The sequence below is a fragment of the Protopterus annectens genome, chromosome 14.part0, assembly GCF_019279795.1.
Source record: "Protopterus annectens isolate FY-2018-M chromosome 14.part0, PAN1.0, whole genome shotgun sequence".
NCBI lineage: Eukaryota > Metazoa > Chordata > Ceratodontiformes > Protopteridae > Protopterus > Protopterus annectens.
In genome coordinates, this window is record NC_056748.1 from 15,387,129 (window position 1) to 15,413,967 (window position 26,839).

Here is a 26,839-nt window from a genome sequence, read left to right on the forward strand (position 1 = left end):
CCAGTCTCACATAGACCTACCACGACAGCAAACCAAACACATAAACACACAAAAACATACTCGGAGGCTGTAAATAAAAATCTGCCTAAGCAGCAGAGACCTCCAAAGCAGACACCCAAGCAACCGCTACCCCAAAACAAAACACGTGCAACACATAGCTCATAAAGCCAGTGTGCCGAACAGTCACAGCCCTTAAGGCTAAACAACACACCTGATACACTTGTAATAGGTGACTCTATCGTCAGGCACACTGACGTCCCGCTTACCAGGCAGAACAAGGAGAAGGTCACGGTGAGCTGCCTGTCGGGCGCTAGGATCCGCCACATAACACAAGCACTCAGGTCACTCCAAGGCAAGTACAAATATGACTCAGTCATTGTCCATGCTGGTGTGAATGACCTGAGACGTACCTCCCTGGACTACATGAAAAGAGACATAGAGAAGCTCTCTGAGCATGTGGCCCAGGCTGGTATGACCCTGACCTTGAGTAGCATCTTACCCTCACCAAGAATGATGCCACAATATGAAGACAAGATGATCAATTTCAACAATTGGCTTAAGTATTGGTGTCATTCAAAGGGGATCCAATGCCTGTCAGCCTGGGATGACATGCTCGACAGGCCACGATGCTTCGCTAGGGATGGCTTGCACCTGTCACCCCTGGGCTTTTGGATATTGGCAAAGGCTCTTGCTACTCCCATAGTGCCTTTTTTAGGCAAGACTCAAAAGACAAACCCACCTCCATAAGTATCACAATGGATAAGAAACTAAGAGTAATGCTACTCAACGCCAGAAGTCTAAACCTCAAGATGCATGCACTCGAAACTCTCCTTAGCATGGAGAACATCGATATCTGTGCAGTAACAGAAACCTGGTTCAAGGCTCCCGAGAGCACCCCAGCACTACCAGGTTATACCTCATACCATGCTTTTTGGCCCCAAAACTTGGACCAAACCACAAAAGGAGGGGGAGTATCAATATTCGTCACAGATACCCACACCTCTAGGTTGGTGGCACAGCACGAAGCATCAGAGACTATCCATGTGCAACTAACAGTGGGTAAAACTGCCTTCCAGTTTATAGCTTGCTACAGACCACCCTCCCAAACCCAGGAACCCCACTCGGCCTTCCTGAGAACACTGGAAAATATGAAGGTTTCTCCAAACACCATTATATTGGGCGGCTTCAACTACCCAAACATAGACTGGGAGCATTACTCTAGCTCCAACACCCTAGCTCAAAGGTTCCTAGAATTTATAAACTCAAATGCTATGGAACAACTTGTTACCACTCCCACAAGAGGGGAAAACATACTGGACCTGATTATCACCAACATGGGGACTCTATGCTCCAGACCAGAAGTGTATCCCTCACTGGTAAGATCAGACCATAAACTAATCTCACTGGATATTCACATCCCAACCCCACCCCCTGCCCAGAAAACCACAGTGAAAAACTTCTCTAAAGCAAATTTCACACTCCTCAAAACCGAGGTGGAATCCTTCAAAGCCCCCGGGCCTGTGGAAAATACAGCCCAGACCGCAGAATCCTTTATAAACGCATTCTATGAACACCTTCAGGAATGCATGGATCATGCAATCTCAAATAAAACCAAGACCCAATCCTCCAAAGGCAGGCGTCCTGTCTGGTGGACCCCAGCCATAAACAAACTATACAATAGAAGGAGGAAGCTACTACATGATAGAGCAAAATCCCAAAAAAGGAAGGCATCTCTGATCAGTGTTAGCAAAAAACTACGGGCATTCATAAAATCGTCTAAGGCCAGCTTCGAGAGAAAAATTGCACCGGACACTAAGGATAATCACAAGGCTTTCTTTAGTTATGTTAGGAACCTGGGTGGGAATTCCCAGATATGCTCAGAATTAGTCCAAAATGACAAAAAATACACCGAACCCACAGACATTGCCAACATCCTAGCTGACAGGTTCAGCGCAAACTTCTCTCGCCCTCCCCACCAAAAGGGCAAATATCTATCCCAGAAGAGTGCTGTCCCCCTGACATCTCAGATGCTCAGGTAAGAGTCGCCCTCTCCAAAACAAAAAACACAGCATCAATGGGACCAGACGGTGTCCTGGGCTGTGTCCTACATGAACTCCAAGAAGAGCTAAACCCAAACATAAAACTACTGTTCAGTCTTAGCCTTACCACAGGATATGTACTCAAAGAGTGGCGTACAGCAACAATGGTCCCTCTCCACAAAGGTGGTGCCTCAACGGATCCTGGAAAATATCGCCCCCATAAGCCTGACTAGCTTGGTCTGCAAAGCTATGGAAAGGATCATCATGGACTTCATAAAAAAAGATATTGGGGCCATACAGACACTGGATCCTACCCAGTTCTGCTTTGTTAAGGGCAGATCCTGCCTCTTAAACCTGGTAGATTTCTTTGAAACAGTCACCAAGGCCATTGACAAGGGGAAGGTGGTCCACACAGCCTACCTGGACCTCGCAAAAGCCTTCGATACAATACCCCACTCGGGCATTATAGATAAGCTCACCAGCTTAAATATAACCCCCTGTGTCACTAGATGGGTTGCAAACTGGCTCAAGGACAGAACCCACATGGTTAGAATTGCTGGAGCCATGTCAGACTCCAAACCAGTTATAAGTGGCATCCCACAAGGCTCAGTCCAGGGACCGCTACTGTTCGGTATATATTTCTCGGCAGTACAGGCCAACACGGAAGGACTGTGGCTGACCAAGTTCGCAGATGACTGCAAACTGGGCGCCATAATCGACTCTCCAGCCGACACAAGCATCCTCCAAAAGGGCCTCATAGAAACAGACAACTGGTGCCAGAGCCATGGCCTCAAGCTAAATGCCAAAAAGTGTATAGTCATCCCCTTTGGCAAAAACAAAGTGCCCACAAATTACCACATAGGTGGTAATCCATTAAGTACGGAAGAAGTAATTAGGGACCTGGGGAACCAAGTTGATAGCAATCTCTCATTTGACAACCACGTGGCCAAAGTGGTTAGAAAAACATTTTATATAGCCCACCTGATCATGAAGGGATTCACATCTAGATCAGGGGAGGTCATCGTGCCTCTTTACTCATCCCTCATCAGGCCCATAATTGAGTACAATGCCCTTTTGGGATGTACCTTACCAGACACCTGCAGCAACTGGAAAGACCCCAAAAGTACCTCACCAAGAGGATCAAAGGGCTCAAACAGATGCCATATGCTGCCTGGTTAAAGAAACTCCAGCTCTACTCAGTGGCATATCACCTGCTCAGAGGCGATCTGTGCCTGACGTATAAAGCCATGTCCAACCCGGAATTAATGGACATGCTGCACCTCAGAAAATCCAAATCCCATCGAGCTCTGGAGAGACTTGAACCTCAGCACTGAAATAAATAGGACATGCTGGAGGGACAGATTCTTAACCCAGAGGCTCCCTTCACTCTGGAATAAAATCCCAGTCCAGGTTAGGCAGAGTCCCTCATTGACTCTCTTCAAGAGGAATCTTGATGAGTGGATGGGGGATCATAGGTTTACCCCGGGTATCACTTCTGTGTCACTGTTAGACAGAGGCACAGTATACTAACCTCGAAAAAGGACATAGCAAAATTAATTTAAAATGGGTGGCGAAAGCCAAACACACTCTGGCTAGGCTTATAAATGCCCTAGGACAGATAGCCTAGTATGAACCTATGAACAATGAACAAAACATGCTGGAGGGATAGGTTCCTGACCCAGAGACTCCCCATACTCTGGAAAAGACTGCCCATACATGTCAAGCAGAGCGCTTCATAGGCCCTCTTCAAAAGGAACCTTGATGATTGGATGGGAGAAAGGAAATGCATCCCGGGGAATCATGTTAGTCGCCCTGCTAGACAGGCGCCCAGAGAAGTAAATATTGTGGGAAGAAATATCCAGGGAATTGTTATGGCTAGGCTTGCATATGCCCTAGGGCCGATAGCTTAGTACTAACCTATGAACCTATGAACCTATTAGGTTATATAATTAGTAACAGAATACAAGGAACTTTCTGTGTACAGAAAGGGAGGGGGACTTTGGAATTGTCTTCCAGCTAAAGTAAAGTATATTCAGGTAGCCATACAACAAAATGAAGTGTGTGTGTGTGTGTGTGTGTGTGTGTGTGTGTCTATATATATATATATATATATATATATATATATATATATATATATATATATATATGCATATGTGCTGCCAGGAACATACAGGACATCATGTGAAAGGGAAAGTTAAAATGGAAATAAAGAAAATGTTAGTTCCCTGAATGAAATAGTATTCAGTGTTTCAGTGATTATGTGAATAAAGCAAATTCATCCTTCATGCTTGCCATGCTGCTATGATCAATATTCTGTATATTTTTGTAAGCATATTTTCTTCAGGTCACATGGTAACTAGAAAAGATTGCCACTACATCTCACTAAAGTTTGCTTTCAGCAGTGTGATACCTGACTAGTAATAGCCAGTAGTAAACTCAAAGTGCCTTGAGCTATAACGTGCCTGTGTCAGCAGTGTGATACCTGACCAGTAATGGCCAGAAGTAAACTCAAAGTGTCTTGAGCTATAACATGCCTGTGCATGTCACACTCTGTCCATATCCTTAGCCTATGCAGGTCTACATGTGCATGCACACTCTGTACATATCCTTAGCCTGTGCAGGACTACCTGTGCATGTCACACTCTGTCCATAACCTTAGCCTATGCAGGACTACCTTTGCATGCCACACCCTGTCCATATCCTTAGCCTATGCAGGACTCCCTGTGCATGTCACACTCTGTCCATATCCTTAGCCTATGCAGGACTCCCTGTGCATGCCACACTCTGTCCATATCCTTAGCCTATGCAGGACTACCTGTGCATGCCACACTCTGTCCATATCCTTAGCCTATGCAGGACTCCCTGTGCATGCCACACTCTGTCCATATCCTTAGCCTATGCAGGACTCCCTGTGCATGTCACACTCTGTTCATATCCTTAGCCTATGCAGGACTACCTGTGCATGTCACACACTGTCCATATCCTTAGCCTATGCAGGACTCCCTGTGCATGCCACACTCTGTCCATATCCTTAGCCTATGCAGGACTCCCTGTGCATGTCACACTCTGTTCATATCCTTAGCTATGCAGGACTACCTGTGCATGTCACACTCTGTCCATATCCTTAGCATATGCAGGACTACCTGTGCATGTCACACTCTGTCCATATCCTTAGCCTGTGCAAGACTACCTGTGCATGTCACACTCTGTCCATATCCTTAGCCTGTGCAGGACTACATGTGCATGTCACACTCTGTCCATATCCTTAGCCTGTGCAGGACTACCTGTGCATGTCACACTCTGTCCATATCCTTAGCCTATGCAGGACTACCTGTGCATGCACACTCTGTCCATATCCTTAACCTGTGCAGGACTACCTGTGCATGTCATACTCTGTCCATATCCTTAGCCTGTGCAGGACTACCTGTGCATGTCACACTCTGTCCATAACCTTAGCCTATGCAGGACTCCCTGTGCATGTCACACTCTGTCCATATCCTTAGCCTATACAGGACTCCCTGTGCATGTCACACTCTGTCCATATCCTTAGCCTGTGCAGGACTCCCTGTGCATGTCACACTCTGTCCTTATCCTTAGCCTGTGCAGGACTAGTTTGCTACCAATAAGTGTTCAGTTTCATTCCACTGTACATACTGGTTACCATTACTTGGAGTGTCTTGGGTTTTTCATTATCCCTCTTGGTTAGTTTTTTTTTTTTTTTTTTTGGCAATAGTGTATTTTTTTCTTTTTATTTTGTATTTCTCCTTAAACTACTGGTCGTTTTTCAGCCTGAATTACCTCTATTATCCATAACCATATAAATATCATGAAAAGAGGCATTATTAATTCAGAATATCTTTTATAATTTAAAATGTGAAATCAGAGGTTGCCCTATATAGATTTTCAACTATATTCTCAGTCATGAGGTGAGCTAACAGAGCTTCTGATGTCCACATAGTTCCTGTATCTACAGAGTTTACTGGCAAACAACATGGACAAAAAATGAAATCTGACCTAACAGTCTTTTCCCATGCTTTTTAAATGTTTTCTTTTTGCAAAGCCATGTATAAATAATTCATTTTGTCTTTGTCTAGAAACCAGGGAAGAACATTGACTCGATAATACATGACATCACATCTCAAAGAGGAAGAGAATCATTGCATGATATGGACAGGTAAGCATGCTTTGTAATGATCCTATTACTTCTTTAGGCTCAGAATGATGTGGATTTCAACATGGTACTTAAGATATGTCAGTGGTTTTGCATAACATTCTTTTGGTTTTGCTTTAGATACCCAGGAGAAAGGACAAGGTCCCGCAGCCCCATTGGTCACTCTCTTAGTGCAAGATCTCACAGTCCTAGTTTTAGTTCCTGTAGTTCTTCACACAGTCCACTGGGAACTAAAAGACTGGACTGGACTGATGAGTTCTCTGACAGAAAAGCATCTTGGGAGTGGTCTCCACATCACAGGAGGGAAGAAAGAGAAGATGTTCTATGGAAAAGCCGTGGTGAGGAGGACAGAGACAGGACAGAGAAATGGGAACAGGAAAGAAAACTGTATGCAAGGCACCTAGATAAACTTAGCCCAAAGTCACTTGATGAGCGAAGAGAAGGTTCTAGAAGATCTAGAGACAGGTATTCAAAAGCCAGCACACCAAGCACAATTTATTCTTCCCCGGGATATAAGAGTAGGGAGGAAGAACACTACAGAAAAGAGTCCAAGTCAAAGTCACATAAATCTCATAAACGTGTCATTGACATGAAATCCAAGAGGAAAGAGAATGATAAGGCAAGGGAAAGAAACTCTTTGCACAATGAAAACGTAAGCGATGGCGTGCTGGAAAACGACACAGGCAAAGTGATGGAAAGTGCTAAGGAAAAAGACCCCAAGAAAAGGAAGAACTGCAAGAAGGCTGACACCTCTGGGGATGAGGAGAAGAAGGACTCCCCAAGTGAGGTAAGGCAGTACCAAGAATTGTTACTCAAAATGACTGCTGAAAGGTCTTAGATCATGGTGATTATCATTAAACATGCAAGCAAGGGCTACAGCAGGGAATCATATGTTTGGCAGAAGAACAAACAGTAGGACCATTTTAGTGAACAGATGGATGAAATGACATTAGTTAAAAGTCACTGTATTCATTTTCCCATGATGTAATATTAATTACACTAATGCCTTATGCAGGTTCTACAGCATTAGGTACGTACCAAACAAGCAGGCAGATGGCTTCATAGAAAATTGGTCATCCTCTCATGAGGGGATTTTTACTGTCATAACTCCCTGGCCCCATTTTCTGACATCATGTTATGTTAGCTGGACAACGGGAGGGCCATGTCAAGCACTTGTCCTGCCTCAGCCATAAGTTAGTCACATCTAATTCTGTTCCCTTTTTCCTTCTACCCTCACCTGGCATCAGTTTATCTGCATTGTAGCCTCTGACATGGCTTATTGGATGATGCCCAGCACAGTCCTTCCCCTGACATGGCTTATTGGATGATGTCCAGCACAGTCCTTCCCCTGACGTGGCTTATTGGATGATGCCCAGCACAGTTCTTCCCCTCCAGAACAGGCAGAGTCATACTCCCTGTCACTCCATCATTCACTGAACACACCCATCAAACTCAGGTCATCTGGGCTGTAGATACCCATCAAGCTCAGGTCATCTGGGCTGTAGACAGGGTCTAACCTTTCTACACCACCAGAGTGACAGACATTAGTTCAAAAGTTGATTTTAAAAGCAAAAGCAAACTTAAGCAGCATAGTTTGGCATAGAGATGAAAAACAATGGCTGAGAGATTCCCAAAGCCATTTAAAAAATATATATTCTACAAATTTTACAGTGACAGTTATAACTCTGAGTTTAGCTGTTTTCATTGATTATCATTGATTTGATCCCAGAATGTTACCATAGTATTTTCTATGTGTGGCACAAAAGATATATTTACAAAGTAAAATTAAAATTTCCTTTACGGTTAAAAATGTACTCTAGCCTGGATTTATGAAACGGCAGCTATTACTTTCAAAAGTAAGACAGCACCAAAAATTATTACTCAAAATGATTGCTGAAATGTCTTAGATTATGATGATCACCAATAAACATACAGGCAAGGCTACAGCAGGGAATGATATCTTTGGTAGAAGAACAAACAGCAGAGACCATTTTAGTGGCCAGATGGATGAAATGGCATTACGTTAAAGTCACTGCATTCCTTTTCCCATGATACAATATTAATTAAGAGGTGATCCATGAGGCTGCACTCTACACAAGGTTAGGAAGTGAAAAATTCCAGTGTAAACTTTTTTTTTCCTTTACAAATTCTAAGCAAATGTCCTTTCAAATATTCTCACTGTCTTCTTGGTCTTCACATAGTTGTATGTTTGGGGATGACACTGCCAAATTAAACAGAGTGACATATCTGACAGTATAAATTAGTATCAAACCAATACTTTTATATAGTATGTCTATGACAATCATCTTCTTCTTCTTTCGGCTGTTCCTGTTAGAGGTCGCCACAGCGGATCATCTGTTTCCATTTCTTCCTGTCCTCTGCATCTTCCTCTGTCACACCAACCACCTGCATGCCCTCTCTCACCACATCCATAAAGCTTATCTTAGGCCTTCCTCTTTTCATGTTACCTGGCAGCTTCATCCTTAGCATCTTTTTCCCAATATACTCTGCATCCCTCCTCAACACATGTCCAAACCAATGTAATCTTGCCTCTCTGGCTTTGTCTCCAAACCTTCCAACCTGGGCTGACCCTCTAATATACTTATTCCTAATCCTGTCCACCCTTGTCACACCCAGTGCAAATCCTAACATCTTTAACTCTGCCACCTCCAGCTCTGACTCCTGCCTTTTTGTCAGTGCCACTGTCTCCAACCCATATAACATAGCTGACCTCATTACCCTCTTGTAGACCTTCCCTTTCACTCTTACTGGCACTCATCTATCACAAATCACTCCTGACACTCTTCTCCACCCAATCCATCCTGCCTATACTCTCTTCTTCACCTCTCTTCCACACTCACCATTACTCTGAACTGTTGATCCCAAGTATTTAAACTCATCCACCTTTGCCACCTCTACTCTCTGCATCCTCACCATTCCTCTATCCTCCCTCTCATTCAGAGACATACAATCTGTATTAGTCCTGCTGACCTTCATTCCTCTTCTCTCTAGAGCATATCTCCACCTCTCGAGGGTCTCCTCCACATGTTTCCTACTCTCACTACAGATCACAATGTCATCTGCAAACATCATAGTCCACGGGGACTCCTGTCTGATCTTGTCTATCAACCTGTCCATCACCACTGTAAATAAGAAAGGGCTCAGAGCTGATCCTTGATGTAATCCCACAATACCACATAAATATAGTCAATAAAAATGTTCATGTATTGCTCAGTACTCAATGAAAATGTGATAGCATAAATCTATAGCAACTTAAACAAATGTGTTTTCTGATCACAGTATACAATCTACAAATCCATTTTATCAAAAGTTTAAAAAATTTTTTTTTTTTTGTGGGAGAAAACATGCATCCAGTCAATTGCCATGCAGGGTATGCACCCCTTCTAACCACTAACTGTAATAATCTCTGTAGGTGCTGTAAATTAAGGAATGTCCTCCAGCTCCACACCCCACAGTGACCTTGAATTTTACCAAAAAGTTCAACCAAATGAATCATTTGATTGGATTCTCTTAAACAACATAACTTTATTCAGTGTTTAAAACAATACACGTTGCATTTCAGAGAAATCACTGAAAGCAAAGACATTGGAACATAGTTGTGATGGAATATCTTTTATTGGAGCAACATAGGTTTTGCAGTTACTTGAGCCTTCAGGCTAACAAGAGCTCTTTGTCAGGAGTTAGTAAGTTACTTGTGTTAACTACATTGCTTAAATATCCACTTTTGCCTACAAAGGATAGTACATAATTTATTTCAACTGGCTAAAAGTAATTTTTGAAAAATGCCAGTGTGTGAAAAATGTGCAGCTCCGATGTTTTGTATGGCTTTACAGTTCAGAGACAGACACAGTGTGTGAGCATGTTGGTGGGGGTTGACTTTATGAGCCTGAAACTGAGGAAGACTAGATCATACCCTGTCATAAAACTCAAAGTTTATCATAATATGATGCAGTCAGGTTCAATTAGTGAAGAGGATAACTGTTCAAGAGACTGATCTGACACTTAAAGTGAAAATAATCACAAACCAAGAGATGTACAGAGAAATTGATGAAATCTAGAGAAGGAGGGGCCCAGATTCAATAAAGCCTACACTAATATGTATTCAATAAAATTATTATCACATTTTTTATGCTTTCTAGTCACAAAGAAAGATTCCACTAAGGGTACATGTAGTCTACACTTTGTGGTAACCTTTATGAATCCCTGTCAATATTTAAAGCTGCAAGACTATCAGCAGGAAAACTAAAATTAGGAGGAAGAAGGTCCGAGTTACGTCTGTGTTGTCTGTTCACTCAAAACATTGTACATTTAGTGTAGGATTTATTGAATCCCGGGGTCTATCTAAACAAGCAGTCTTTGCACACAGATGTCTTGGTTAACAGGAAATATGAATCTGCAATAATGTCCAGTTCATGGTAAAGTGATGTGTTATGAGAAAGACAGAGACCTTACAAGAGTAACATATGGGGTTAGACTGTAGGGACATTGGGTACAATTAGTATATTATACAGGCTGTGGCTTAGCTAAATGAAAGAAAGTGAGAAAGAAGGCAATTGAGAGAAGAAAAACATGTATCGACATGTTAGCTTAAGGTTCAGATGAAAAACTCTGAAGTACACCAGTACTGAACAAACTTTTGTTATACTGTTAACATTGTCTGAACATTAAGGCCTCACTGACTGTTTAACTTATTGTCACTAATGTTTTGATAAAAATGTTACCTTATGTGACAATAACTACTTTCTTGCCATGAATAAAACACAGGTGCCAAAACACAAACCACTGCCTTTGGTTCCTGGTCCAAAAATATGACCACTTCTTCATTTAAATCAGCATAATATGAATTCTGAAAGTTACTTTCACTAGCAGTAAAACTGATGTTTGTACTTTACAGTATTTTTGCTATGAATTTCAACATAATCATTTTTCACAATTCTGTTTCATTACTTAAAATACTAATTCTGATTGACAGGATGTTTTGCAGAGCAATTATGAAATTATCTTTAAAAACATAATTTAACAATGGTAGTGACATATTTTATGAGACAGGGTGGCCATGGTGGTGCAGTGGTTAGCGTTGCCACCTCCCAGCAAGAGGTTCTCTGGTTCGATCCTCAGCTGGGGTGCCTTCTGTGCGGAGTCTGCATGTCCTCCCTGTGGCCGTATGGGTTTCCTCTTGGTGCTCCAGTTTCCTCCCACATCCCAAAGACATGCTGTAGGTGGATTGGACACACTAAATTGGCCATAGGCATGAATGCGTGCATGTGTGTGCCTTCTGTGGAATTCTGAGCTGGCAACTCGACACTGTAAAAACTCCACTGCCAATCATGAGCGGACAGTGATCCGCTGTTGCGACCCCTAACCAGGAAAAGCCGAAAGAAGAAGAAGTGACCTGTTTTATGAGACAATGCATCATAAATGGCAAAGTAAATAAATAGGCCCTAAAACTTAAAAATGGAAATGTTAGACACAAATATTTGCTGAGATAAATCTTGCTTATAACACTGGCATGTCATCCCATCAGGATTCTGGGACTTTTCAGTACAAACCCTGAAACTACAAAAAATTCCTTAGAGCAGAACAGCAAAATGTGAAGCTTGCTGATTCCCACTATTTATATATACTAACTGCAAATCTGAGGTTCATCAAAGAAACAGGAACACAATTGTAGATGTAGTATATTTGCAATAGCATTTAAATTCTCACTGTTCTGAGGATCACATTTCTAGTACTTAACCATACAAAGGGAACCACCTCTGTGACAGTTCTCAGTAATTCACACTCAGACTCTCAGAATCTTAAGATCCTCTCTAAGTGTAGCATTGTCATTATGCAATTCCATCCTGAAAAGTGTTGCTACAATAGCATTTCTAAACTCACCCTTTGAATGGAACTGTGCCATCACAGTAGTTTAGTTCATTTGTTGAATGCAGAGTACATTTTATTGAAAGAACTGCTTGTCATTACTGCAATGGGCTGGCATTTCAAGTGGAAAAGTGTCTCTGCCATGCTCCCACATAGTGTCAGGATGGGCAACAGCTCCCCCATTACTCTAAACTGGGCTATGCAGGCAACTCTAGAATGAATGAATAGTTGCCAGTAAAAGATTATTTAGTGACAAAAGGGATTAAAAGCGTACTATTAATACAGCTCATAGCAAAGTAGTCTATCAGCTTTTGGCAACACAAAAACATGATGCATTCTAATTTGTCTAACAGTATAGTACAACGTTCTTCCTATAGGTCCGAGTTTGATTCCTTCCTCTCCCACTTACATGGTGCACAAGTCCCATTTTAGATGATGACTTATTGTACTTCCCATAACACCTCAAACAGCTGAACTTGAATTAATCTACAACTGTAGCAGGTTTACCAAGATAATGTTAATGTTAGTCCCCCCCAAACCAATGTGTTAATTTTGTAACTGAAGTTAACAAAAAAAAAAAAAAAAAAGAAGCTGCAGTCTCTTTTGTCCTTATCTGAAACCATTATGATTAGGTGTTAGAAATAAACAGCACTTAACAATTAGTTCTGGCATAAAACTTTTTAAAGTACTTACAAATGACCTAGTAATACAATTTATTTATTTTATTTATGTTATTTTATTTTATTTTACATTTGTTGACTGGGATAGTCCGACTGGATACATGTCCATTTTCAGCGTAGGCCCAGGGAGAAAATTTCCAAGGTAGAACATACAGTAAAAATCAGAAAATGATTACAAGTTACACACAGTTTACAGGCTCCAGTTGAGCAAGCAGGTGATATAATCATACATTTTTAAAACAGGGTTGACAAATTGACTAGGCAGTGTAACATGATTACAGACCATAGAGGTGGATCTAGTCGGATTTTGAACAAGCACATAGCCAGTGAGTTTTAAAGTATAGTTTAAAGCTTTTTCAGAACTGAGTAAGAGGGGGTTCAAGAGTAAGATCAGCAGGAAGAGAGTTCCAAGTTTTGCCAACAGAGTTAGCAAACAGAGAGTCCCCAGCAGAGTTGTTGATTTTGGATGTTTGAACCGGTAGTTTATTAAAAGAGCGAAGTGAGCTCAGGTTGCTATAAGGGTTGATGATATTTTTAAGTGCAGGCATATTATCAGGGTGGTTGAGAACGTTATTGGGCAATTATAAGCTGGTTGTACTGAAGTAGGCTGGGCCATTCTAGCCATCCCAGAATATTACAATTATATGAATGTTATAAAAAGCAAAATCACTTCAACAGTAGTTGATAACTATTGAACCCATTCATTGTTGTTGGGTCAAATCTAATGCCTATAGCAACCCAGACACCATCATCCACAGAGTTCAGTTGCCAAAAAGGAGATAAAAGTAAATTGACAGGCCTTTCTTCCATATTATATAAACCTAGGAAAAATTTAGTCATCAATCCATGCAGCATTTGTCTTTGGGATGTGAGAAGAAACTAAAGTGCCCAGAAAAAAAAACAATATGAATACATAGAGAGCATACAGGCTCCTGATGGGAGGAACCCCAGCCAAGAATTGAACGGAGATAATTTAGTTCTGAAACAACAATACTGCTCATTGAACCACTTTGACAAGTGAACTGGTGAATCGTAAATAATAAAAACTCTTGTTTTTGTATACTTTACTAACAGTCTATTTGTGGGTTTTTAACCCTATCTTGGCACATTACTGCTGTCAAGCAAATTTTTGCATGTCACGTATAATGTTTTTTGATTATGTTTTTTCTTTGGCTGTCAATTTGCTTTGGACTTCTTAATGTTGCTCAGTAGGACAGATGTAGATTCACAGGTTCATAGGTTGTTACCAGGCAAATGACCACTAGCGCCCTTGCAAGCCTAGCCACACACCCCAAACCAACTATGACCTGAATATCATGGGCGTGTTTATGTGGGGACAATTTAATATGGTGGTTACTAAGGATTTGTAACAGAGATATTAGTTAGGATAATACCTTTCTAATTGCCTACCTCTAGCCATAAGGGACATGGGGTACATTTACGCTTTCCTATCCAATTGTCAAGGTTTTGTTTAAATAGAGTCAGGGAAGAGCTATGTTTTACATGGATGGATTGCCCATTCAGTAGTGCTGGAATCCTTTGGGACACATCTGTCACTTCAGCACTTTCTGTTTATGTCAAAAGCAAGTTCTTATCCCTGGATCCAATGTTTCTGGTGTTGTTAGTTTTGTGCATGTGCAACAAATCCATCAGAGCTGGGTCTGAGGAAGCTCTGTAAGCCAGGCAAAGGTCCTCTCTCATCAACCTGAAGGGAACTGAATAGAGAGACAGAGCCTTTAGTTCATTAGTGTAGGACAGGGTATTCATGCCCTGAATTCTCCTGGTGAGAAATGTTTGTGGGCATTCCGACTGTAAGTGTCTGGTTAGATACATGACAAAGGGGGCATTTTATTCAATGATAGGTCTGATAATGTCTGAGTAGAGTGGTAATATAACTTGCTTGGACCTGGATGCCATACCCTTTCCAATAAGCCGGACAACATAGAATGATTTTATTATTATCTTGGCTATGTGTTGGTTGAAGGCCAGATTACTGTATACATATCTTCCTGGATCCCTTACTACTGGGTCAACTCTTAGGGTTGGTTTATCTTGGTTTAATAGTTTACCAAAGGGCATTATAATGCATTTTTTAGCATTGGGTTTTAGGCCATGACTTTTGCAACAGTCATTTGTCTGTGTTAAACCCACTTGCAAGATGTTGGTGTCTTGGGGGGGATCAATAATAGCTCCCAATATGCAGTCAGCTGTGGATTTGATGATCCAGAGGCCTTGAAAATTAGCCTTGTCTTCCAAGAAGTAGATACCAAACTGGAGTAGGACCAGCATGAAGCCTTGGAGTACTCTACTGATGACCTGTCTCTTGGTGGAGATAGTCCCACCAATCCTGACTTCTTGGGTCCTGTCTATGAGCCAGCTAGCAATCCAGCCAATTTATGTAAGGATTTACACCTAGCTCAGAGAGCTTGTCAGCAGTGCCTAAGTGGAGTATTGTATTGAATGTCTTAGCAAGGTCAAGTTATGCAGTATGCACTGTTTTACCCTTGTATATTGCCTTTGTGACCCTTTCAAAGAAGTCAACAAGGTTAAGTAGGCATGACCTTTCCTTAAGAAAGCCAAATTGGGATGAGTCCAGTGTCTGTAGATTATTAATGTCCTTGTTTATCATTCCCATGCTATTTCTTTCCATGGCTTTACACATTAGGCTCGTTAGACTATTGGGGCTGTAGTTCCCTGGTCAGTTGATGGTCTGCCGTTGTGCAGCGGAATGATTTTTGCAGAACTCCATTCACTTGGAATGTAACCTGTTTAAAGGATGTAGTTGAAGATTGCCTCAAGTTGTCCTGTTAGATCATGTTTTGCACTGTTCAGGAGGCAACCAGGGATATTGTCAGGACCCATGGACCCATGGAGGCGGTGTTCTTGGCTGCCAGCAGCTGATCCCTGCTGATAACTGGGGGAGTATGTTGGAGGGGATTTCACCTGGTGGGTCTGTCGGAAGTGGGGGTAAGGCTTGAGCTGAATTAATCAGCCAGTAAATTTGCTATATCACCTTGATTGCTGAAGGTGGTACCATTCACCACCAGTCCAGTACACTGCAATGTGTTACCTCTAAAGTTCTGGACATGGCTGAAGAAAGTCTTCTGATTGTCCTTAGCCTGTGAGGCTATCCTGATCTCATAGCTGGCCTTGTTGGGTTTAATTAGATGTCTTAGTTTCTTTTAGTTGTGTAAGAAAGCACTTGTCTTTAAGGGAGTTACTCTTCCTGATTTTTGCCATCAGTTTTCTTATTTTATTACATACCTTGTTTAGGTGAGGATTCTACCAGTAAGGTTTGTTTTTAATGTTTGTTTTGGGTTTATTTCTATGCAACCATTCACATGTATGTATAGGGACTCTGTGAATAATTTTGCATAGATAGCTGTGGTCTCGGGGTTGGGGGAGCCTTGAATTTTTACAAACTATCTCCTAACAGGATGTAGTTTGTCTCTGAATAGTTCCTAACTGTTACTGATTTAGCTGGATTTTCTGGGTTGATTTTCCTTCAAATGAGACAGCTTTGTGATCCGATCTCAGTAGTGAGGACGTAACATGGGGAGGGGGTGTCATGTTAGTGAATACCAGATCCGGTATATTTGATCCTCTGATAGGAGCATGCACTATCTCTTCCAGGGTGTTTTTGTTAATAAGGTTTATGAAGCCTTGTACTTGTGAGTTTGAGGCAGTGTAAGTTTCCCAGTCTATACAGGAGTAGTTAAAGTCGTCCATGAACAGGCTGTTTGGTTGGATGGTGAGCTCCTCTGGTAGGCTTAGGTAAGAATCGTGAGACTCTGGGTGCATAGATGGTGATAAATAACTGGCTATGATATGGTGAGAGACCTTATCTATGGTGATTTACACAGGGATGAACTCCATGATATCATCCTATTTAAACAGGCTGGAGGTATGTTTGTTGCTAAAATAGATCAAGACTCCTCCAACTTTGACCCCAGTCTGTGCTGTTGTTGGTCTAAGTGTTTGGAAACCAAAACAACATGCCTCGCTTGTACAGCATGCTCGGCCAAACTAAAACGTAGAAAACAATGGAGGCCAGCATAAGTAGTCCAATACTTTATTGTATGTATCCAAGTCAATTCAAATAGGACATAATTATGCCCGAATATCCAAATTAATCCAAATTCAAACCGGTTTCGGCAAATACCTTCTTCAGTGAAAGAAAGTGAATTCAGTAAGCAACTGACATCATGAATATTTATATGGTGCCCCAACCAATGGCAAACAATGGTATGGTCCATACCCCCCTTTTTTATATAAAAGTGTACTGTTATACAATGATATTTGTGTTATATAAATATTATTTTGATTGGTAATATTACTTTTCAAAACCATTTCAACCTAAACATATATTATATATATTATGTTAGTTAATAATAGCAGATTGCTACAAATAGATTTGATCATAAACAAACCTAAATCAATAGTTAACTAGTTAAATAGTTAAAAAACTATTGAAACTAACAAGTTCATAATATAAATTATTATTCTCATATAAAACAATACAGTTAGAAAAATTATATAATATATCCTGAAATGTTATACATACTGGCTACCAAACATTGTATAAAGATAATCATAATAGATGAAGGATACATCCATATGAGCCCAGTTATTAAGTAGCAATATACAAATACAACACTAAAATCAAAATAAGTATATAAATAATAAACTTATCATAAATGGTCATTTAGACCCGGTGGAAATAAGGCTCCAAGATGGATAATCCAATATTTTTCTTTGTGGCTAAGTATGTTTTGCCATCCTTGTTGATTATTCCTGTTGCCAGTAATTCTATCAATAATAGTGAACATGAACTTGGCTGTGGGGTGTTTGATAGTATGTTGGTAAAGAGCATTCGTGGGTTTCTTATTACGAATGTCACTCCGATGTTCCCCTATTCTTATTCTGAGTAAACGTCAGGTTTTACCCACATAGAAGCAGAACACTGGCATGTGGCCAAATATATAACCCAACTGCTTGAGCAATTACCAAATATCCTAAGATTGTAGACTTTACTAGTGTTGGTACTGGTAAATTGCTTGACCACACACGGAATTCACAGGATACCACTTTAAGGTTTGTTACTACATTTGGTAGGAACAATCAGGTAGTAAGAAATATTCTAAATGATAATTGGAATATTCTGTTAGCCAATGATTATCTACGAGGAATTTTGGGTACAAAGTGTCAATTCTCATATAGGAGAGATAGAACTTTGGGATCCATGTTTTCCCACTATAAACAGAGGGAAAGTGGAGGGTCCAAATATAAACAACTGACAATAACAGGGGATGAACTTTTGGGAACTTTCCCTGTGGCCACTGTTCCTCATGTAACCAGGTGAATAAGCTCAAGCAATTTACCAGTACCAACACTAGTAAAGTCTACAATCTTAGGATATTTGGTAATTGCTCAAGCAGTTGGGTTATATATTTGGCCACATGCCAGTGTTCTGCCTTCTATGTGGGTAAAACCTCACGTTCACTCAGAATAAGAATAGGGGAACATCGGAGTGGCATTCGTAATAAGAAACCCACAAATGCTCTTTACCAACATACTATCAAGCACCCCACAGCCAAGTTCATGTTCACTATTATTGATAGAATTACTGGCAACAGGAATAATCAACAAGGATGGCAAAACATACTTAGCCACAAAGAAAAATATTGGATTATCCATCTTGGAGCCTTATTTCCACCGGGTCTAAATGACCATTTATGATAAGTTTATTATTTATATACTTATCTTGATTTTAGTGTTGTATTTGTATAGTGCTCCTTAATAACTGGGCTCATATGGATGTATCCTTCATCTATTATGATTATCTTTATACAATGTTTGGTAGCCAGTATGTATAACTATTTCAGGATATATTATATAATTTTTCTAACTGTATTGTTTTGTATGAGAATAATAATTTATATTATGAACTTGTTAGTTTCAATAGTTTAACTATTTAACTAGTTAACTATTGATTTAGGTTTGTTTGTGATCAAATCTATTTGTAGCAATCTGCTATTATTAACTAACATAAAATATATAATATATGTTTAGGTTGAAATGGTTTTGAAAAGTAATATTACCAATCAAAATAATATTTATATAACACAAATATCATTGTATAACAGTACACTTTTATATAAAAAAGGGGGGTATGGACCATACCATTGTTTGCCATTGGCTGGGGCACCATATAAATATTCATGATGTCTGTTGCTTACTGAATTCACTTTTTTTCACTGAAGAAGGCATTTGCCGAAACCGGTTTGAATTTGGATTACTTTGGATATTCGGGCATTATTATGTCCTATTTGAATTGGCTTGGATACATACAATAAAGTATTGGACTACTTATGCTGTCCTCCATTGTTTTCTAAGTGTTTGGAAGCCACTGCATCCTTGCACTTCTGGGGGGCTTTATATGGCTTTAAACCAAGTCCTAGTCACAGCACAGATGTATATATTCTCTAGAATTAAGAGGGATTGAAGGGTGTGCAGTTTTCTTGTTTAGGCCTCAAGCATTGAGCAGTAACACCTTCAGGTTGCTTAAAGACTTTCTCACTATGTTGGTAGTGTTGTCTTTTTGGCATTGCCTAAAAAGGCTCGAAGGGGGTGAATACAGTTTTAGCCTGTATCTGAAATCCTAGGTTGACAGGTACAGCCCATCCTTGGCAAAGTAATGTGGTCTGTTAATCGTGTCCTCCCATGCTGACAGATATTGTATTCCCCTGGAGTGACTACAGAAACTAAGCCAGTTATTAAGGGTCTATGTTCAGCCATCGAATGGGCTAACCATTAAATGGCTGAACATCAAACAATAAGCATCAAAAGTTCACGCACCAAACTTTCATTTTATCGACAGGGTAAGTAACTACTTGTCCAACACTTCCCAGTCTCACACATGGAAGTGTTTTAAACCCACCCAGGTGTGGAGCTTCACTCCCCCACCCCCCTACTATATATATCAAGTCCGAGACCACACTACAGTGGAGAAAAGGGGTTTCAAAGACTTCTGTATGTGAGACAGGAAGTGTTGGACAAGTAGTTACTTACCCTGTCAATAAAAAGAAAGTTTGCAGAGTGAACTTTCAATGCTTATTGTTCGAATTTCAGCCATTCAGTGGTTAGCCCATTCAATGGCTGACAATAGATCCAGTTATTAAAACCAGGCATTTTATGTTCAAACTATGGCATTGTCCTTGGTGAAGGTAGAATGCTGCTTAATGCAAGGCTTAAACCCATAACACACATTCTGAGAGATCCATTATGCTTCTTTTAATGTACTCCAGTGAGGTATGCCAAAGGTTATTTACACCCACATTGACTATAATAGAACCAGATTCATATCTGGGTACAGTTACTTGAGTGTGTGCATGATATTATGACTCCTGGCCCCAGACAGGCAACCAATCATTATCTTCTCCTTGTCTAACCTGCTGATTGGGCATCTATGCGCCACACAATGGAGTCCCCAATGGCAAGAGTATTAGGTAAAGTATATGCTCGCCTTATGGGCTTTGCATTTGTGGGACCATTAGACGTATGGTTATGTGAGACGTTTGTTGTTGGTTTTGGTGTGTGCTTTAGTGATTGCTGAAGAACAGTGTTACCAATCTCATTGTCTTTGAGATTTGGTAAGGTTTCTTTTAAGCATCTCAGCATAAGATAATCTATGTGTGTGGTGAGCATTGTGTTTGAGAGATGTATTGTGGGCATTCCTTACAACCTTGTTTGTATGCAAGATGTTTTGCCTTCAAGAACGTTGTGTAATTACATCTCTCAAATATCTTGTTATTTTCTTTAATGATTAATTGGTGGCCTGAAAACATGAAATGATTGCTACATTGCCTTAGTATACCCAAATCTACCAAGCTGGCCAAAGAGATACTTGGAAATTGCATATCCATATTGTTTGGTCCTGTAATAGGAGGTTTAGGATTAAGGATGGGGTTTTAACATTAATCTCCTAGGGTAGTATCTGGGGTTAAGTGCAAAGTGTTATATAGTGCTGGGATACGGTAGTGCTATTAATTGCAGAAGCTAGCTGCTCTAAGCTTATTTCCGCACAATGCCATACTGTTTCAAAAGTTTCAGATCTAATCCTAAATTTGCCAGGAAATTTTACTGTAATTGATGACATTAGTTCCATTAGCTTTTCTGAATACAAGTATTTTTTGTAAGTTTCTACCCCAAGCTGCTTCATGACCAGATCTATGTTATTTCCTCTCTCTCTCACTCTACACACAACATGCACACTCATGCACACGCATGCATCTGCATGCATATCCATCCATCCACGATCCCTTTTCCCATTTTTGTGCATGGGGTTGGGGTGTCATGCCAACAGCGGCAATCATCTAGAGCCAAGGTTTATACTGACAGGTGGCTAGCCCTTCCACAGTCGTTCTTTCACACCACACACTCACATCCCTGGCCAATTTAGAGTGTCCAATCCACCTACTAAATGACTTGGAATGTGAGAGGAAACCAGAGCACCCAGAGAAACCCCACGTGAACACAGGGAGGACATGCAGACTCTGCACAGAGGGCACCCCAGCTGAGAATCAAACTGGGGATACTATTGCTGTGAGGCAACACCACCATCTGCTGCACCACTGCTCCCGCCACATTCCATTAGCCCTTATGAAAGTAGGTATTTTTGTAAGTTTCTACCATTTCTAGCCAAGCTGCTACATGACCATATCAATTATTTCTTCTCTCTCTCTCTCTCCCTCTCTCAACACACAACATGCACACATGTGCACACGCATGCATCTGAATGCACATAGTTTAACATTAGCTTAGTAACAAAAATCAACCTACATTTGATATGTCTAATCCACTGAATTTTTAAACATTAGCAATGACAATCAGACCAATTAATTTAGAAAATGTATTTATCTTTTTTTCAAGTATTGACCAACAATAACATGTGAACTAGATTTAGCAATGTGAACTAGAAGTGAAAACAAAAGAATACTGAGACATGACCAACAGACATCAGTATTACTTCCTCGCATTATTTATTTGCCATTAGCCAGTATTAATACACACACTAATTTAAGTGGCATCATATTCTCAGCAGTGAGTCATTCTAGCAGTATTAGGAAGGTACCTAGACTGGACCATTGACACTATGGCTGCATTTTTTGAATCATGTTAGTAGGCCAACAACTCATTCAGTGAGTGCTGATTCTATGAAACCAACCTTTTGCAACCACTTCCCATAAACATCTCAAGATTTTGTGTTATCGTTGTAGGGGTATGCTACCTAGAACCCCACCATTGAAGGGGATTCCACCCCCATCCCTATACTTATTTACACTTACTCCAAGGTCTCATAACAGTGGAGAAAGAAAACTCCATTGTTGCTAAAAATTGCTTCAGCAAATTGAATTCATAGTATCAACACTCACTGAAAGAATTCTTGATCTACTGAAATGTTTCTGCATTTTCATCTTCATTGCTCAAAGTTTAAATTCAAGGATAGGCCCTGGAGTCAAAAGATCTGTTACACAGGTGAAGGATTAAACATTCCAATGGCAACTCCCCTAAACCCTGATATATGTTGGAGAAAGCAGTGCATTGCCATGTCAGATTGTGCAGGACTGAAGCTGGGTCACACTTCATTGCATACCCTTAACCAAGGGAGTGGTAGGAGAAGGAGAAAAGCATATAGTGTGTCATGCAGTATATTTTGTTAGTGCCTGCCCCCTTATTCTACCAGTAACTACAGCCAGGATGGCCCAGTCTCCCAAAAATGAAGGAATAAGCTAGACTACCAGTCATCTGAACTATGATTCACATGGAGCACTGAGGTACACCATAGGGTCACAGAAAGACCCTCAGCTTTGACAAAATAGAGAAAGAAACTTAATAGTCATCCTTGTGTTATAAAGCCATCTAATAACTTAATATGCTCATCTCAGTGAAAAGACACTAATCTGTCTAACAATCATTTACGTACACAGTCAGAGCTATGAAAAAACAAACATTGTGTGAGACCAGGTAGTGGGAAGTAAGTTGTCTGACTCATGGTCAAAGCATAACCAGCACATAAAACCCTCATGCTTAGATAGACATACATGATACAAACATCATTGTAGGTTGCAGTACTCTAAAACTCAGAAATTACCCTAAATTTTGAAAAGGCAGACTAGATAGCAAACCAGGCACTGGGTAGAATATCCACACAGCTGGAGCTGAGAATAGTTCCTGCACTCTGTCACAGTAACACTGTATTCGTAAGAGTAATGCAGGGTAACTAATCTACCAGTCATACACTCATGGGTATATTGTGATCTATAAGTTGAAACATGATAGTAACCAGGTATCATGATGTACATAATGACAGAAGTATTAGCACATGGGTTTATGGGCAGAGTATTTGGCAAAGTACACTATAAGTACACTTACTAAAATACACATATCAACATACCACTGGTGAATTTGGATATGTTTTGTTTTCAAACATGTTAGTAAAAATGCAAGCCATCAACTCATATTTGCAGTGGCCCAAAATATCCAGTGTGAAAGATGACACAGGAAAACTTGTACATTAAACCTATGTAACCCATCTATGACTTATGCTTTAGTAATAACTGGTGAAAGTACAGTCCAATGAACCTATGAGAAACCCTTAATGGAGGCTTGTTGCAACCTTTAATACATTTAGTCATGAATTTTTACCTGATTTCCCTAGAACAATGCAATAAACAAAACATCTACATAGTGTGCTACATACTGTACTTCAGATTTAGCTAGCCTCATACGAATACTGTATGGGTACGTGAAAGGGGCAGTCTGCTATAAACAACAATATATTATTTATGCACAACCATTCATTAACAGATCCACCAACACTCCTCACAAGACAGCACACTCATACTTGCAGACAGAGATCTTGGATAAAGTGTGGCCTAGAATGACCCATCTAAAATCAGGATTTACTGTATCCTCTAATCAACAAGAAATTACTCAGGAAATGGGGCTCCATACTTTATTTGCTCCAGGACAAAACCAAATCATACCAACATAAACTGTGTCATCACTGTGGCAGTGAAAGCACTGAACAAATACAGTACAGAATAACTTTTATAATTTCTGATGAGACCATTGCCATTTTATCATGGACTTCCAGTGGACATAAAAACTGTATGCATTTATAACCACTGCACTTTAATTAGCGGACAAATAATTTCACTTTATTCTGCACAATAAGCACTGACATTTGTGGTCCATTTAGTCTACAGGAGGGAATCATATTAGGGATTCATAGAGAAAGGAAGTGACACAGAAAGCTATTAGTGAATATGCTGGGCAGTCACCATTAAAGTACTGAAGACAAAAAAAACTGTAAATTGACAGTGCAGCTCACGATTTAATCTGCTTGGAAATGAAGCACCACAATGGCCACTTTTGAAGCCATGTGCCTTCCATGCACAGTTTCCAAAATGTATAAATAAGGTGCCCACATGAGCAGCGTATGCATCTGCACTGTGCTGTGAGTAGTAACACAGTGTGGCACCATGGAAGTCTTGAAAGGTACAGTCTTGTCTTTTGGAATATGTCCAACAATACAGACAGATGGATCATGCATAGATCCTGGAGAGAACTTGTGAAACCTGCAGCCATATTAATGAACACTTTGCTGGAGACTGAAATACCAAATGGCCTACAGTTTTCCCACTGAGGAGGGACACCAATGTCTGACAGTACAATGGTTTACTAAGGACATGGTAGACTCATTCCCAAATTTAACATGCCTCCCATCTTGATTGTTACTCAGTTTCCCATTTTTCTGAAGTATAAATGTTTCAGTGTACCTCTAAAGTCTAACAATGTGCTACTATTGCTGGCCGCAGTATGTCACACAAGAAGGGGAGCTATGAGAAAGACGCAATGAGAAATGGTTAACAATAGTGGGTACAAATCCTTATAATGGTCATCAGTAGGATATGTACCTTCATTGTTTCTGCACCATCTCATACAGTGCTGTTTTACTGGACATCATTACTTGCCACCTGACTTTTGAGAAAGTTAGAAGGCTATAACGGGAGCTTTCATATACTTTTGTTTTTAAATATTTTTTTGATCACAGCCCCCCCCCCCAATGGGGGTCTATATTAGAATGTCAAAGTTTTAAAACTTTGAATGTTCTAATATCATCCCCTATTTAGCAAACGCTGAAAATAGCAAAGCTGCAGAACACCAAATTTCTTCCTAGGGAAGGAATTCAGTTGGCTGTTTCTGTGGCTTCGCTATTTTCAGCACTGTGGTGGAAAGGTACTGGTTGGGATCAGGTAAGTGTGCGATTGTGTGGATGTGAGGGTTAGGGCATTGGTTAGGTGAGTTAGGGTTAGGACACGGGTCAGGTAAGTGTGTGATTGTGTAGACATGAGGGTTATGGTGGGGTAGGTGAGTTAGGTTTTGGGCGCTGGTGAGGTGAGTGTGTGATAGTGACAGACCTTAGTGTTAGGGTTTGGGTTACGGTAAGTGGATAGATAGTAGTATATGTACAGTTTAGTGTAGGGATAGATGTAGGATTTTAAGTGTATGAGTGTGGATTGCTGTTTGTTTGGTGTGCTTGTATTGTGTGTATGTGTGTTGGAACAGCTAATTGTTTCCCTGGGAAAAAATTTGCTGTTCTGTATGTTCGATATTGTCAGCATTCGCTGAATAGGGGTCGATATTAGAACATTCGAAGTTTTGAAAATTTGATGTTCTAATGTAGACCCCCCATGATAATGAAGGCCTTACCTCATATAGGTCTCCTGATTTCTCACAATCCTCATCATCCTAGGACACTGTACTGAGAGAGGGATGAAGGGGCTTAGGATTGTGGCCATTATTTATTAAGGGTCAGCACATTTTTGTAGGCTGCTAACATCCCTACTCACCTTCTGTTGGCCAGAAAGTGTGATGCACTGCATGCTTTGCTGGCTATAATGGAAATGAGCACTTCTGTATGCCGGTGGTTCCAGCTAGAGTCTATGCATGTTCCCTGGTGGACTTGTGTTCTCCACATTCCCAAGATTCAAAGGCCATTTCTCGAGACAAACTTCTTGCAGCAGGTACCCTCCCCACAAGATGGGCAATCCAGCACACACCACTCACTCTATCTTTCCCTAGCTGATGTACCGGTGCTTGGGCTACTAATCAAACTTGGGTAACCTGTGTAATGGTCAAAGCATCTATGCTGCAGAGCTGGCAGCTTTTATATAAATTTGTACCTCCTTCAACAATCGCTCCAGGCAGGACTGTCACAGAGAAAATGAAAAGTCTGTCCAGGTGTCCTTGAAAAGTCTGCAGAAAAGCAGAAGACTAGGTTAGCCAAATGACATGCACAACACAGTGATGCTTACAGGATTAGTGTTATGCATAAATGTAGGACAGATAAGTGGCAAAATTAATAGAGGGCTTTATTCTCCTTAGCAATTCTATAAGGCCCAGAATTATAAGAAATGTGGTAGGAAATATAACTAATAAGTAGGCAAACTCATTTGTTTCTGTTGTCCAAATCAGTCACTGTCATTGCTGACTTATTCAGATGTTTAAGGGTTTCCATTTGGTGCTGTGTCTAGTATGGACACCATTCCAAGACAGGACATACTTCTTGACATATATATGTAAGCCCAACAGAGCATCCATATTATCAGTGACAGATACCTGACCTCATGAGGTGTACTGCATCTTTGATTATAACAAGGAGCTGTATGAAGCTAGACATCTTAGTGTGATAATTTCATATTACATAATGTCATGGCAAAGGGATACTTGTTGATAGTCTTGAATCTATAAGCATCTCAGGTCATGCTATATGTAAGTGGGATTATGAATGTAGGGCTGCAGCTATTTCTGATTTGTATAGGGAGTATGGAGAAATTGTCCTTTATCTCCATAAAATCAACTCCTCTTTTTTTATAACTAAGGAATCTGGTTGCACACTGAGCAGATTTATGCAATTTTTGGGAAATGACATTTGGTTATTCCTTAGTGCTGCCATTTTCAGGAACCTCATGTCTCCAGAAGAGAGCTTCATTTAG

At 40.4% G+C, this 26,839-nt stretch overlaps 1 protein-coding gene across 2 annotated transcripts in view; it reads left to right on the top strand.

Annotated features, from left to right (window-relative positions):
• RBM20 (RNA binding motif protein 20) overlaps nt 1-26,839 on the top strand; it is a 1,470,922-nt gene that overhangs the window by 1,172,172 nt on the left and 271,911 nt on the right. For both annotated transcript variants that reach the window (XM_044055714.1, XM_044055715.1), the window contains exons 9-10: nt 6,134-6,213; nt 6,331-6,997. In XM_044055714.1, the coding sequence (XP_043911649.1) occupies nt 6,134-6,213; nt 6,331-6,997 (747 nt within the window). The remainder of the gene's footprint in view (nt 1-6,133; nt 6,214-6,330; nt 6,998-26,839) is intronic.